We start from the raw sequence: 13,097 nt of genomic DNA, 5'->3' as shown, positions 1-13,097 counted from the left end.
TAATTCTGACTCAGAAAACAAGAGGATGCCTCATGGTATTTCCCGGACAATCTACTGCAGCAGTAGTCACCTCTGAACACAGGAAAGAGAAGGAGGATGTGAGAAACTGGCCCGTAAGATAACGACACTCAGAGACACAGGCTGCGAGGCTATATCAATCAAGGGCTGATGCTATCACTCCAGGATATCAGTCTATAGCGTACGACCTCAAATGACTGGCTATGATCAGCAAGCTCTGCGCTGGTCATAACTACTTGAGGTCATTAATAATGACTTGACTTGTTTCAGAGATGGTCTCTTTGTGTAGCATCTTTCATACAAAACCTTGCAGCCGTAAGTGCTGTACAGATAAGCCTGGGGCGTTCAGTGGCGTAGCACACTAAGGCGCATACCATATCATCGCAAGGTCCCTGGTTCGATTCCGGCCATCGACATATCCTGCATGTCATCCCTCCTCTCTCTCACCCATCCTTCCTGTCAATCTCTACTATCTCTATCCCAATAAAGCAGAAAATGCCCTAAAAGCATTATTTATTTATTTTTAAGAAAAAAGATAAGCCCATAGTGGTAAGATAGGACACTTTTGATTTTTGAACTAGTTGATTCTGTGGCTGGATGAATCATAGAAAGCAGAGCCTTGAACTCCCACGCTGCCTCATCAACTCTTGCTGTTGGACAAGCTCAGTTTTAGATCTGACCGGTTGACTGGTTGTGTACCGGTACCTCTTATATAGAATACTGGCTACATTGCATTCCACATCAGCCACTGGCCATATTGGCACTAACACATCCAAGACTGATACTAGATAGTGTACAAATTAAAATTTGTTGCCAACATGGAGGACATTTAGCTTAACATTAGCAACTAGCTTACGTGGTTTTGCTGTGAGTGGATGGGCAGTATTTTTGTTTTGATATTTTGCATGATATGGCTTTCATAGTAATGGTGTTTGCATCCTGGGACTTCCTTCCGTCTGCACTTCCTCTCCCGTCTAACCCTATCAGATCAGATCACACACACAAACATACACACACACACACACACACACACACACACACACACACACACACACACACGTACACCTGCCTTCCCTTCATCAAGGAGTCTTTCATGTGGTCCATGCAGGTGTTTGAGCTGTGTATGACTGTGTATGTGCATGCCGATTACGAGCTCTGACTGGACCACTGGTGACCAGCTGATTGTCAGGTTCCCAGGAAGTGGTGAACCTTAAATCAAAGCTCTCACACCAGTCATCTTACCAAAGGGGCCAGACATCTGGAGGGCTGCAGTGCACAATGTGAATGACCAACCTCCCTCCATGTGAGGTATAGCAGTAGACCCCACTGCTTTCTACTAAGGCTGTTAGTGTCCCAACCCTGAACTTAACCTGACACCTGAACAACCAAATGTTAGGAATGTCTGTGCATCAATATTGTCCCAAAGCAGACTTAATGTTAGTAACAGAGAATCCAGAGGTCTGTATACTGCAGATCTCCCCCTCTGTGTCTCCTAAAAGTTTGTGTACTATAGTTCTGTTCTCCCCCTCTGTGTCTCCTAAAGGTCTGTGTACTGTAGTTCTGTTCTCCCCCTCTGTGAAGCCCTCCATCTCCCGGCCCCCCCATCTCCCGGCCCCCCGTCTCTCTGGTCTGGCGTGCAGAGTATGCGTGTGAACTCTCCACCTCGACGGCCCGCAGAGCAGAGCGGAGGAGGGAGAGAGGAGAGGAAGAGGAAGGGAGGCAGGAAGGGATGGAAGTGGGGGTGGTGGTGTGTGGGTGGGAGGGGGGAGGGGGGGTTTGACAACCGAGAGAGGAGGGGGGGGGGAACAGAAGGGTGAGATTGTAGGAGAGTGTAAAGTAGTGTGTGACTCTGTATGCTGAATAACTCTCTTGTTCAGTAACAGTATTTTAGTTAGCAAGTATGCTAATTGACTGCACTTGAAAGAGCTAACGTTACTTTGGTAAATTAAGCCATTTCAGTAGGCACTCAAGTAACAGTAAACACCAATAAACTAGTTTATCAATTCATAAAAATCCATTAAAAATCCATTTATTTATATATTTTGATCTGGAAAAACTTAATTGCACAAATGTTCTGTCATTTTGGTATGTGAGGCTGACGCATATCTTTGTGCATTATCGGTGGAATATGTGCCGATAAAGATATTTCTCTAAAAGGCCGATGTCGGCCGATAATTTTAGTGATATCTCGTGGTATATCTGTCGGGCACTAATATTTATATAAATAATAAAAGTTGTTCCATCACTTAGTAGTTGTATGATTGAAGTTGAGATACAAATAGGTAAATAAATAATCATTATTGGCTGATTGTGTTATGAATAATCAGATTTCTTTTTTCATATCAGTGCATTCCTAGTTTTAAATGTCAGACATTTTGTCCATGTTTGGTCTTACTGAAAGACCTCTTAAGGTAGTCAGGGAGTACCCACATGCACATCATGTACTGTATTTCTCCAAAAACGACCTTGCCCCTAGACCTACCTCACAACATGCACTATGGTGAATTCAGACAGACAGAAGAAGGGGGAGAACAAATGTGGGACCTGGGAAGCAAGGTCATGACATGGCTACCAAGGGACATGGTCAAGTGAACATGGGTGGGAGGGAACATGGTAGTCCTTCATGTGCCAGAGATTGAGTGGCAGTGTTATAGCTCGGCCAGGCTCCGGGACACATGGTGACATTATGATGTATTATACCAATTCTAGCTGTCCCTTGCGCTGGATGCAGCGCAAGTTATGCTAACAAAGTCAAGATTCTTTTTAGGTTAGTGGTGGGAGCCTCTCTGACAAAGACTTCACTGAGGATTCTTGGGTTTTGTAGAACGGGGAGACGAGAGGCAGATTCTTTGGGTTTGTTTAGGGGGGGGGGGGGGGGGGGGGGGTGAGGAGTGGGGGGGGCGGATTGTTGGCGTGCCATAGAGTCATTAGGAGAAGGAAAGGAGGCATTGCTGTGCTGAATGAACGCCAGAGACCAGAGATTAGATTACTAAAGACTGACTCAAATGCTGACTTTTAAAATTGAGAGGAAAATTTTATTCCTGTAATTCAGTGGTTTGTTCCCAAACTCTTCCCCCTAAACTCCATGACCTACTGAAAGCTGTTTCAGTTATCCACCAAGCAAAGGAAACAAAGCCAATGTTTTAGTCCAGGACCTAGTCTTTCTCAATTATCTCTCTCTCTTTCTCTCTCTCTCTCTCTCTCTCATACACATACACATACGCAGACATAGACACACATTCTCACATACAGCACACACTGGCTTTGTGTGCTTTCTCCTGTTCTGTGTTGCCCTACATACTGTATGGAGGGAGTGGCTGCTAGTGTATGGCCCGTAGGAAGTCACTGATACTCTCTCTGTTCCAGAAATAAACCAGTGAAACATGAGCAGAGACATGTGAAGTCTGCAAAGACAGGGGAGTGTGATGGAAACATGACTGGGTACAGTCTCAAGCCTGTGTCATGTGTGCTCTTTTCAGATGGCCAGTCACATTACTGTACATGTCATGCAATCTCAGCTCTATACGTTTGAATACGCTAACGCTATGTAGTTACACTTAACATTCAGTTGCAGATGTTTACAAATAATTACATTGTACCTATACTAGTCATCAGTCTGAAATATTCAGCCATTCAATGCTGTATTTCTGCAGCCTTGAGTATACATCTGAGTAGGTACATTGTTGCAACCAAAGTAGTCTTGCATAGCCATATCTCCAAATCCCGTTGTTCTCACGCCTCCTTTGGAGATCTGGAGAACTTTAGATTAGCCGATCTCACTTGGATTGAACTGGACTGAGCGGTGGGAGAATGTGCTCACAATTTCATTGGATGTTACATTCCAAGAACCCTCCCCCCACATGCCCATAGAATGGTTGGTTGTTGTTATGTGTGTCATCTTTTCAGACTGGATATGACTATTTTGTAGAGAGTTGTTGCCTGTGCTAGCTTGCAACACCAAGGAAAATTTAAGATAACCTGATAGAAAAGCTGAATTCTTTTTTTTTTTTTTTTTTTTTAGCTCCACCCAAGCAAGGTATTTGATTGGTTTGACGTGTTGCGAGGGGTCACTCATTTCAAACAGGTTTTCACCCCTTTGTAGCTACTTTCTGCAAAGGATTTCCCCAGGCTTTCCGAAGATGTTAACAAAGATGTTAAATTAAAGAAGACATTGTGCCACCGCAAACAGAAACCCCAACAGTCAGTTTCTCAGTATCTGTGCACACATCCAAGGACACGGCGGACATTTTGGGGTTGATGGTTAGGATTAGATGTGATCATGGCATGCTCTTCCAGTAATGATAATCATTTCCAATGTTCCTCGGATCAGACCAGTGTAGTCTACTCTGTAGTTAACATGGATGCTAAGAATAGACATGGGACCTAAAACATCTGGATGTGGAGACAGTTAGCCCATCTCTGGTCACATCAAAACGGATGATGTAAACCTGCTCATGTGTTTTCATCCAGTTGGTTTTGATTCATCCCTAGGAGTCTTGAGAAATTAGTTTAATAAATGATCTATGAGCCACTTCTTTCTCTTACTTCTTCTCTTCTAGAGTCTGGTCCCTCACAAAACACCCTCCTATCATTTACTTAATTGCTGCTTTAACAGACACCTAAGCTTTATTTTTGTTTGCGGTGTTGTATATTTCGGAACAGCGTTACACAAAAAAAGATGTGAAATTGTACACCAGTGCTAAGTCTCTGTTTCCTCTCCTGTGTTACAGAGACCCTGCATAAGAGTGACTGGTCTGCTCCCTCTTTCACTGGGAACGGGAGAAATGGACATACATTTTCAATAGACAGAGTCAGCTTCTCAGAGGGAGATCTCCTGCTCCAGGTAGAATGCACAACTGTGTGTGTGTGTGTGCGTGTGCGTGTGCGTGTGCGTGTGCGTGTGCGTGTGTGCGTGTGCGTGCGTGTGTGCGTGCGTGCGTGCGTTGCTAACATCTATGCTTTCACCTGTAGGCTCTGAATGGTTTTGTACTGGTGGTGACGACTGATGGCTCCATCTTCTATGCCTCTCCAACTGTCCAAGACTACCTGGGCTTCCATCAGGTAACAACTGATTCAACTGACAACTGACAGTATGACTCTGCTATATACAGTGCCCTGCGTGGTAATGGGACAGTGAAGCATTCTTTCTTCTTTCGGCTCTTTCAGCTCTTTCAGCTCTACACTCCAAAAGTTTGACTAAACATGAGTATTTCATTTTGAAATTTGATAAATCTGTCCCATTACTTTTGGATACCCTAAAATAGGGAGATTATGCATAAAAGGTGTTGTAATTTCTGAATGGTGAAACCAATATGTACACAAATACCATCAAATAAAAGCTGAGAATCTCTACTTTAACCTCATAGTAACTATCATATAAGAGCCAAAAGAAGAAAAAATGCTTCACTGTCCCATTACTTATGCAGGGCACTGTATGTCTTTAAGTTTGTGGCCATTACTCAACATGATCAGAATAGATTATTACCTAGTCAATGATGTCCCCTTTTGTTTCCCCCCCATACCCCTTTCTTCAGTCTGATGTGGTCCACCAGAGTGTATATGAGCTCATCCACATGGATGACAGAGACATTTTCAGAAGCCAGCTCCACTTTGCCCTCAACCCCATCCAGATCCACTCAGAACATGGATCAGATGGTATGGGCCCTAAAACACACCTAAATACTGCTTTATGTCGCATAGGAGACCCAGGTTCCAATTTAGTATGTCACACTAAGAACATCCAATTTTGTCAAACAGCTCTTATTCTCTTTTCAAGACAAAGTCCTTTACATACTGTATGTGTGACCAGGACATCATTTGTCCTCTGCAGCCATCCAGTCTAGCACCAAACATGTGAGTGACACTGTGAGCTACATGCCCCAGCACATCCCTCCAGAGAACTCCTCCTTCCTGGAGAGGAGCTTCTGCTGTCGCTTCCGCTGTCTCCTAGACAACTCCTCTGGATTCCTGGTAGGGGAAATACCACCTGCACTGCACTTATGCCAGCTCAGTATGTATCCGATGCCTCGGGTCCAGTCTCTTACCCACTCCCTCTCTTCCAGGCTCTGAACTTCCAGGGACGTCTGAAGTACGTGCATGGCCAGGGCAGGTTGGGGGACGATGGGACTGCAGTGCCCCCTCAGCTGGCCATGTTTGCCATTGCCACCCCTCTGCAGCTCCCTGCTGTTATGGAGATCCGCACCAAGACCCTCATCTTCCAGACCAAACACAGGCTAGACTTCGCCCCCATGGGCATAGACACCAGGTATCATGAACTAGGCTCTCTCTGTACATACAGTATCATGGCCTTGGTAACTGTTCACTGTCTGTCATAAGACTGACTACATCCATTACCATTAGTAGACAGGGTTCTGTGTGTGTGTGTGTGTGTGTGTGTGTGTGTGTGTGTGTGTGTGTGTGTGTGTGTGTGTGTGTGTGTGTGTGTGTGTGTGTGTAATTTGTGTATAACGTATAATGTTTCCCCCTGCAGAGGGAAGGTGGTCCTGGGCTACTCTGAGACTGAGATAACTACGAGAGGCTCTGGCTACCAGTTCCTCCATGCTGCAGACATGATGTACTGTGCTGACAACCACCTCAGGAGTGAGTTACGCTGCATTTACAGTACTGTCACGATACTCTGTTAGCCATTTACTGTGAAAGTACTCTCACAAACTACACCAGGAGTAAGCTTCATATTTGATTGAGAAAGTTGGCTCCCTTGCTACACTACAGGGATATGAATGTTTCCATTGGAATGTTTGAGATGTTTCCAAATGTCTGATTCTCTGCTCAGTGATGAAGACAGGAGAGAGTGGTTTCACCACCTTCAGACTGTTGACTAAGACTGGTGTGTGGGTATGGGTCCAGGCCAACGCCAGACTGGTCTTTAAGGCAGGGAGACCTGACTTCATCATCGCTCGCCAGAAATCCCTGACGTGAGTGTTTACCGTTTTTTCAGTTAGAGGCCCCTACCATAATTCAAGTCATTATCTGTATTAGTATGTTTACTTACTGCATGATTTATAGACATGGTGCGTGCTTGCATATAGGGTACTGTACACATTTACGTATTTTTTAAAGCCAAGTTTTGAAGTTTGAGTAATGAAAATGTTCTCTAGGAGTTTCCATGATGTCATGTATGACCTTTAAGTGTCTCCCTTCCAGGAATGAGGAGGGTGAGGAGCACTTGCGTCAGCGGAGAATGCAGCTCCCCTTTAACTTTGCCACTGGAGAGGGTGTCTTGTATGAGTCCTTTCCCTCCCTGGATACGCCAGTGATTCCTAGCCCCAACCCTCCAGGGCCCAGGCAGTCTCCAGATGAGAAGCCCCTGGACCCTGCCTCTCTCCTGGGGTCCCTCCTCAGTCAGGACCTGTCTGTTTACACCCAGCCACAGAAGGCCTCAGCCTACCCCCAGCCCCTGGACCAAGAGCCAGCCTTGGACCCTCAGCTCTCCCTGGAGCGAGCCTTCCTGGACAGCCATGCTCTGCTCAGTGTCCCTGGACAGATCCAGGTCCCTCAGAGGAGAACCAGCCGAGGAGACCCCACAGCCCAGGCTATGATGGACTCACTGGGAGAGATCCTGGGTGAGATGGGGTATGGGGGGATGGAAGGCCTGGAGGTAGAAGAGAAGGAGCTGAGGGACTGGGAGAGCGCCCTCCTCAGGATGAACTTGGAAAGGGAAGAAGTTACAGGAGAACTGAATGGCATACTAGCCAACGATGTGTTCTCCTATGTGGAGGAGGCTCTTTTGGGAGACAGTAATGCTGGTGGCCGTGTTATAGGCTTAGAACAGACTGGGTCTCAGGGTGTTGAACCAATCAACAGTCTTTCTGTTCACCTCCCCACCAATCAGAACACCTTGGGTGGGACCTGTCACAGCCTTCCATCCACAGACCACTCCCAGAGTACCATGTTGCCATGCAACCAGGGCCACTATGGCACAAATGGCACACACAAAAATAACACCCAGTGGCAGGCAGTGGCAAATATGAACTCCAACCTCAACAGCGTTGGAGAGCAGGGCCTGCTGGGAAATGTTGAAGAAGGAAGAGTTGTTGGTGGCATTCAACGGCTGAGGTGTAGTCCTGGGGTTGTGATGGATCCACACAAGGCTGTACACAGACCGACACATAAACAACCAAGTGCTGCTCCCACTCAGGAGGGAGGCACTACTAGTCAGGGCCAGTGCACACGAGCCAGCAGCAGATATCATCATGGCAACCAAATAGTTCCACCAACAGCCCATAGTATCGATCAAATACTGCCTGTGCTGCCAGACCAGCCATGGATACCCTCTATACAAAACACTAACCACAACCACAACCTTCACTCTAACTTCAATAACAATCTGGCTGACGCCTTCAACCAAAGCATGCAGCAGTGTAGCCTTGAGCTAAACCACTGTGGGACCGTACCCACAGACAAGCAGTTTTCAGGCCATCCCTATTCGAGCCCTCCATTTCAGGGATTGTTGCAGCCGTGGCAACAGACGTCATGGCAACTCCAGCAGCAGCTGCCACACGGTGCCCCTGGAGGGGTGGCGAATGGACACCAGATCTCAGAGCACCATCACACACTCACTCACACTACACACAAACCGTCCCCCACCGGCCCCAGAGCTCACACACTCACACACAGCCCCCTCACACCCTCTGGCAGCTGCATGTTTGAGAGGAGAGGTCACGCTCCTGCCTCTGCACCCACCCGGGCAAACGGCTCCATACCTGTCCTCACTCACTCAAATGAATCAGTCTCCACTCCCACCTTTACCAAATACACTAGAACCATCCCCTTCACTCCAGCCTCCATACCCACTCCTACCCCCTCCCAGCTGAACACTGCAGCACTGCCTGCCTGGTCCGGAGCAACTTACCAGGGGATAAAGCAGCTACAAACTCCATTCCCCAGCTCCCAGCTGGTCCCCTATATGCCCGGCAGCTGTAGTGTGCCCAGCGAGGGGACCTCGGCCATGGGTCAGGGGGAGCCCAGGGGCAGCCACTGCCCTGGAGCACCGACATCAGGGTATGCCCCTGAGAATGGATCAATACAGGCATCCCACCTCTATTGGAACAGACAGACATAGGTAAGACAGAGCTACATTCAGTCATCTTATGGAGAAGTCATTTTTGGGAGTGTTTATGGAGGCAGATTTGCACTGGTCCTCACAAGTTTGTCCTAAATTCACTCTCAAATTTGACAATGGTTATCATGAAAGATATGACAGCAAATGGGGGTCGGCTGATATCTACCGGAAATGACACATCTATTGTGTTGAAGTCCTGTCCTAAATACTGTGACAGTGAGATGGACAGTATCTCATCTTCAACTCCACTCTCCCCCATACATCTCCAGCCGTCCTCCTCACGCGATGTGGTCTTGTGCCTTTCCTCCCCTCACTAATGGAATCACAGACTGTACACATACTGTATCTCCTAAAGGAATATGGCCATGTCCACCATCCTCAGAGACACTGTCTGGACTAGCAGACACACAGGAGTCATCATTATGATAATTATTATGTAGTAAGCACGACTGGGATTGATTTCACCAGCACTGGCACCATGAGATCATCAAACTGAGACAGTTTTACCTCAGTCAACTAGAGGTCAGACTGTAAGAGGAAGCTCTTCTAAAGAGTTCATCTACCCTTTAAAGAAGTGCATTTTGTTCTTATACCAGAGGATACTACTGCTTACCAGCCAAGGAACGTGAGAGCAGTACTCTTAACACATCAGATGGCAGTTTATCCTTGCTACCCGACAATGTTTCAAAGACACATGACTGGACTAAGAGAGTAATAGGACTGGATGGAAGCCATTTTGTTGATAATGGGCAGTTGAATTCAGTCCCATGTCTCTATCTGATCAAAAACATAGAAATATGTCATTTAACAGATGTTTTTATCCTAAAGGAACTTACAGTTAACATATATTTAATATATGTGGGAGTCAAACCCACAGCTCAGTACATGCAGTACATGCTCAAGCAAAGGAGGTATTGGAAGAGGGAGCGCTGTGAGTGGAGTGTTGACTGAGTTTCTGCACCAGGACAGAAGGACCTACTATTGGATAGAGGACATACTGAGCTTTTTCCTGGAATGGCCTGTATCATTTAATTTCATGTGATTATTAATACAAAGGACTTCACTCTTCCCTGTATCATAATGTGAATTTATGAACACATGATCTGTTTTTTTCTTTAAAGACCTAGGGGCCCTATTTAGCTCCCTCTAAAGAGTGCTGTGTAACACCAAGTTTTAGTGGGCGTGGCCGCCAAATTGGTCATTTCGTTCAGCCAAGTTAGCGTAGAGATGGAGGGCAGGTCTATGGTAATGAGTTTTTTGTTGTGTATTTGTTATTTTTTATCAAAGACATGCACGTTTCCATGGTTTCATTAATTGGCACAGAGAGCGGAGACAATTGATATATGCAACATTGGTCATTCGATGTTTTAGGCTGACAGACTGTAGCAATGCAAGAATATACACTAGGCCTACTTCTACATATTTATAGAGGATGTACTGGTCGTATGAGGGATTTTCCTCGACAGGCGACACTGCTGCCTGTTATGATCAAATAAGTGTCTATTTTCGCCCATTGGTAATTATTGAACGTAGAACGTCATAGATGTTTGAATTTGCCAACTTTCCTTGGTACTCCCTCCGAAAACTCCCATTTACTGCCCTGGGTGCAAAGGGTGTATATGGGTGCAAAGTTTGTGTTGGTCGGTAGAGACGCACTTTGCGGTGATACCGTTTTTGTTCATGGTTTTAGTGTTGCGCAGCGCTCTTCAGCCAAGACAAATTGGGACCCCTAGTCTCTCTTCTGCTGGCGTGATCATTGTACCGACCCTACCTGGGGCGCTGAATGCAGTGACACATGCAAGTGTGCTGTATAAATCTACTCGGTTTGCTTGTGCACTTATAACACGTTTGTTTTGCTTTTGGTTAGTTTCCATTTCAAGGCACAAAATGGCTGAAAAAGACAGCAGGAGTAAACTAGCCCAATGTTTGAGTGGCATGGATGAGAGGTGGACAGATGAGGCGTATCTGTTTCAGCGCTGTAGTCTCTTTTTTGGGACAGGCCATTTTTACTTGTTACAGTGAAAGTCATTCCATGTCACACAGTCCAGACTCGTCTAGACCAAGAGATTAGAGAAGGGACCAGCTGCAGCATCTCCTCAGAGCTCAATGCTCAGGACAGCCAATAGGCTCCCTGTTGTAAAGGATATCAACATTATTTTACCCAACAAGTTACAAGTTAGTGTATTGTTATTAGCCTTTATCATGTTTGTTTGCTTGAAGTTGTTTGGTGTTGTGTTGTTTTGCTCTTCAAAGACCTCCTCTTGCATTGACATTGTTGTGCACTCAGGCTTTAGCTGTGAAAATAAACAGAGGATGGAAGCAGCTAGCATTTGCCCCAACACCAACAAGACCAGAACACAGCCTTGTGTAGAAATGTGTCATCCAAAGACTGTCAGATGTCCACACATGTTAAACCATGTAGCACTTCCATGTGTCAGTCAATAAGGTTCTCACATTATGATTGGTATGATCATACATATATATAGTATATACTGTATATAACATACAGTATTAAGATACTGATGGTTGTACAGGCGTGTAAAGAATCTATTGTGCCTTTTGGAATAGTTGTGTGTAGCTCCAATGTGTCCTTAAAACATGAGCTAAAATTGGCACTCTGATATACTGTACTTATATTTACAGTTGTAAAAGTAGTTTGATTTTCTACTATGTGAATCAGACTCACAATCATCGTCTCTGTTCCTTGATACTTGGGAACAGTGTCTTGCATTATTGTTATAAACATATTTAATGACTCCAAAAAGCACTAATCTATTTGGATGTTTTTATATTGGAACCCTGAACAACGACTGAGGGGTTGTAATAACCGTTGCCTAGCAGCACTTTTGATTGTTTGCATTTTGCAGCCGATCATGTGTGAAACACTTCAGAATAGGTTTCTGTATCACCTTGAGGCCTTACATACTGAGTGAGTTTAGAGAGATGTTGCTATAAGCGCTGCAGTAACCTACTGTAGCAGTGCATTCAAAGCAACATTTGCCTAGTGGACATTAAAGCAGTTGTCAACTACATAGCCCATATTGAACTACGTAGCCAGTTGAACTACGTAGCCTATATTTTAAAGCCCTACTCTAAAATGTGACCAACATCTCAGAAGTGCAGCAGTCCACTTGAGATCTCAGTGTCATGAAACATTTTGCTTGGATTTGATTATTTTCAACTATTCTTCAGCTGCTCTCATTCATTCACTGTCGTCCAATATGTTTCAAGTAGATTTAAGGGAAGATGCCGTCATGGCAGCTAGAGTTTGGGATAAATGTGGATCTAGAAGGTATTTAGCTTGAACAATCATGTTCATAGCACACTTTCAAACTCACTGTTTATGTTCAATCATAGGCTATGCATCTCAGCTGTACCAAATTGCTCATCATTGGTTTTGTGTGTCGTTGCCTTAAACTTGTCTAAAGTACCCATGATGTTTAGAGCAAAATGTGTTCATATATGTCTTACTATATACAATACTATACCAAATGCTTCAAAATATTAGCCTACCTATCACCTTTGCCATATTTAATATATTCTGCCACTTGATGATTATCTTCTACCCTGTGTTAAGAAATATAACTTCATATATAACTTCACTGTATGCCTTACTGTATGTACCAAATGTTACCCTCGGTTACCAGTCTAATTTATTTTGACATAAAAGAGATGTAATCCATTGTTCGACTTCACCTTTCATTGAGTACAGCAGACAGGCAGACATACAGTGTCCTGCGTAAGTAATGGAACAGTGAAGCATAAGGGGATTGTACAGAAAACATCACATTGTAGCGTGTGCAGGGGGTTACAGGGGGAACACTAGGCAGGAGGATTCACCTCCCTGATAGATCTCCACCAGCTCATTTGGGGACACAGACTTGCACACAAAATAAATAAACACCATTTACTGTATATCAATGTTACGTTGACTTGCATCCAAACACTGCTGATACTGGTTAGCGTGTTAGTACTGTTTGTGTTTTGGCTCTCCTCT

At 45.0% G+C, this 13,097-nt stretch overlaps 1 protein-coding gene across 1 annotated transcript in view; it reads left to right on the top strand.

Moving 5' to 3' along the window:
- LOC310804668 (uncharacterized protein) overlaps positions 1 to 12,784 on the top strand; it is a 20,098-nt gene extending 7,314 nt beyond the window's left edge. Inside the window, exons 3-10 of the mRNA XM_083669986.1 lie at positions 4,749 to 4,861; positions 4,990 to 5,079; positions 5,553 to 5,673; positions 5,849 to 5,988; positions 6,081 to 6,283; positions 6,509 to 6,618; positions 6,812 to 6,953; positions 7,183 to 12,784. Of these exons, the coding sequence (XP_083526112.1) occupies positions 4,749 to 4,861; positions 4,990 to 5,079; positions 5,553 to 5,673; positions 5,849 to 5,988; positions 6,081 to 6,283; positions 6,509 to 6,618; positions 6,812 to 6,953; positions 7,183 to 9,100 (2,837 nt within the window). The 3' untranslated portion in view covers positions 9,101 to 12,784. The remainder of the gene's footprint in view (positions 1 to 4,748; positions 4,862 to 4,989; positions 5,080 to 5,552; positions 5,674 to 5,848; positions 5,989 to 6,080; positions 6,284 to 6,508; positions 6,619 to 6,811; positions 6,954 to 7,182) is intronic.
- The last annotated feature ends 313 nt before the right edge of the window (positions 12,785 to 13,097 follow it).

This window comes from Argentina silus, assembly GCF_951799395.1.
Source record: "Argentina silus genome assembly, chromosome: 5".
Lineage (NCBI taxonomy): Eukaryota > Metazoa > Chordata > Actinopteri > Argentiniformes > Argentinidae > Argentina > Argentina silus.
The sequence above is the reverse complement of the archived record's forward strand: the minus strand, read 5'-3'. Positions and strand labels throughout refer to the sequence as shown.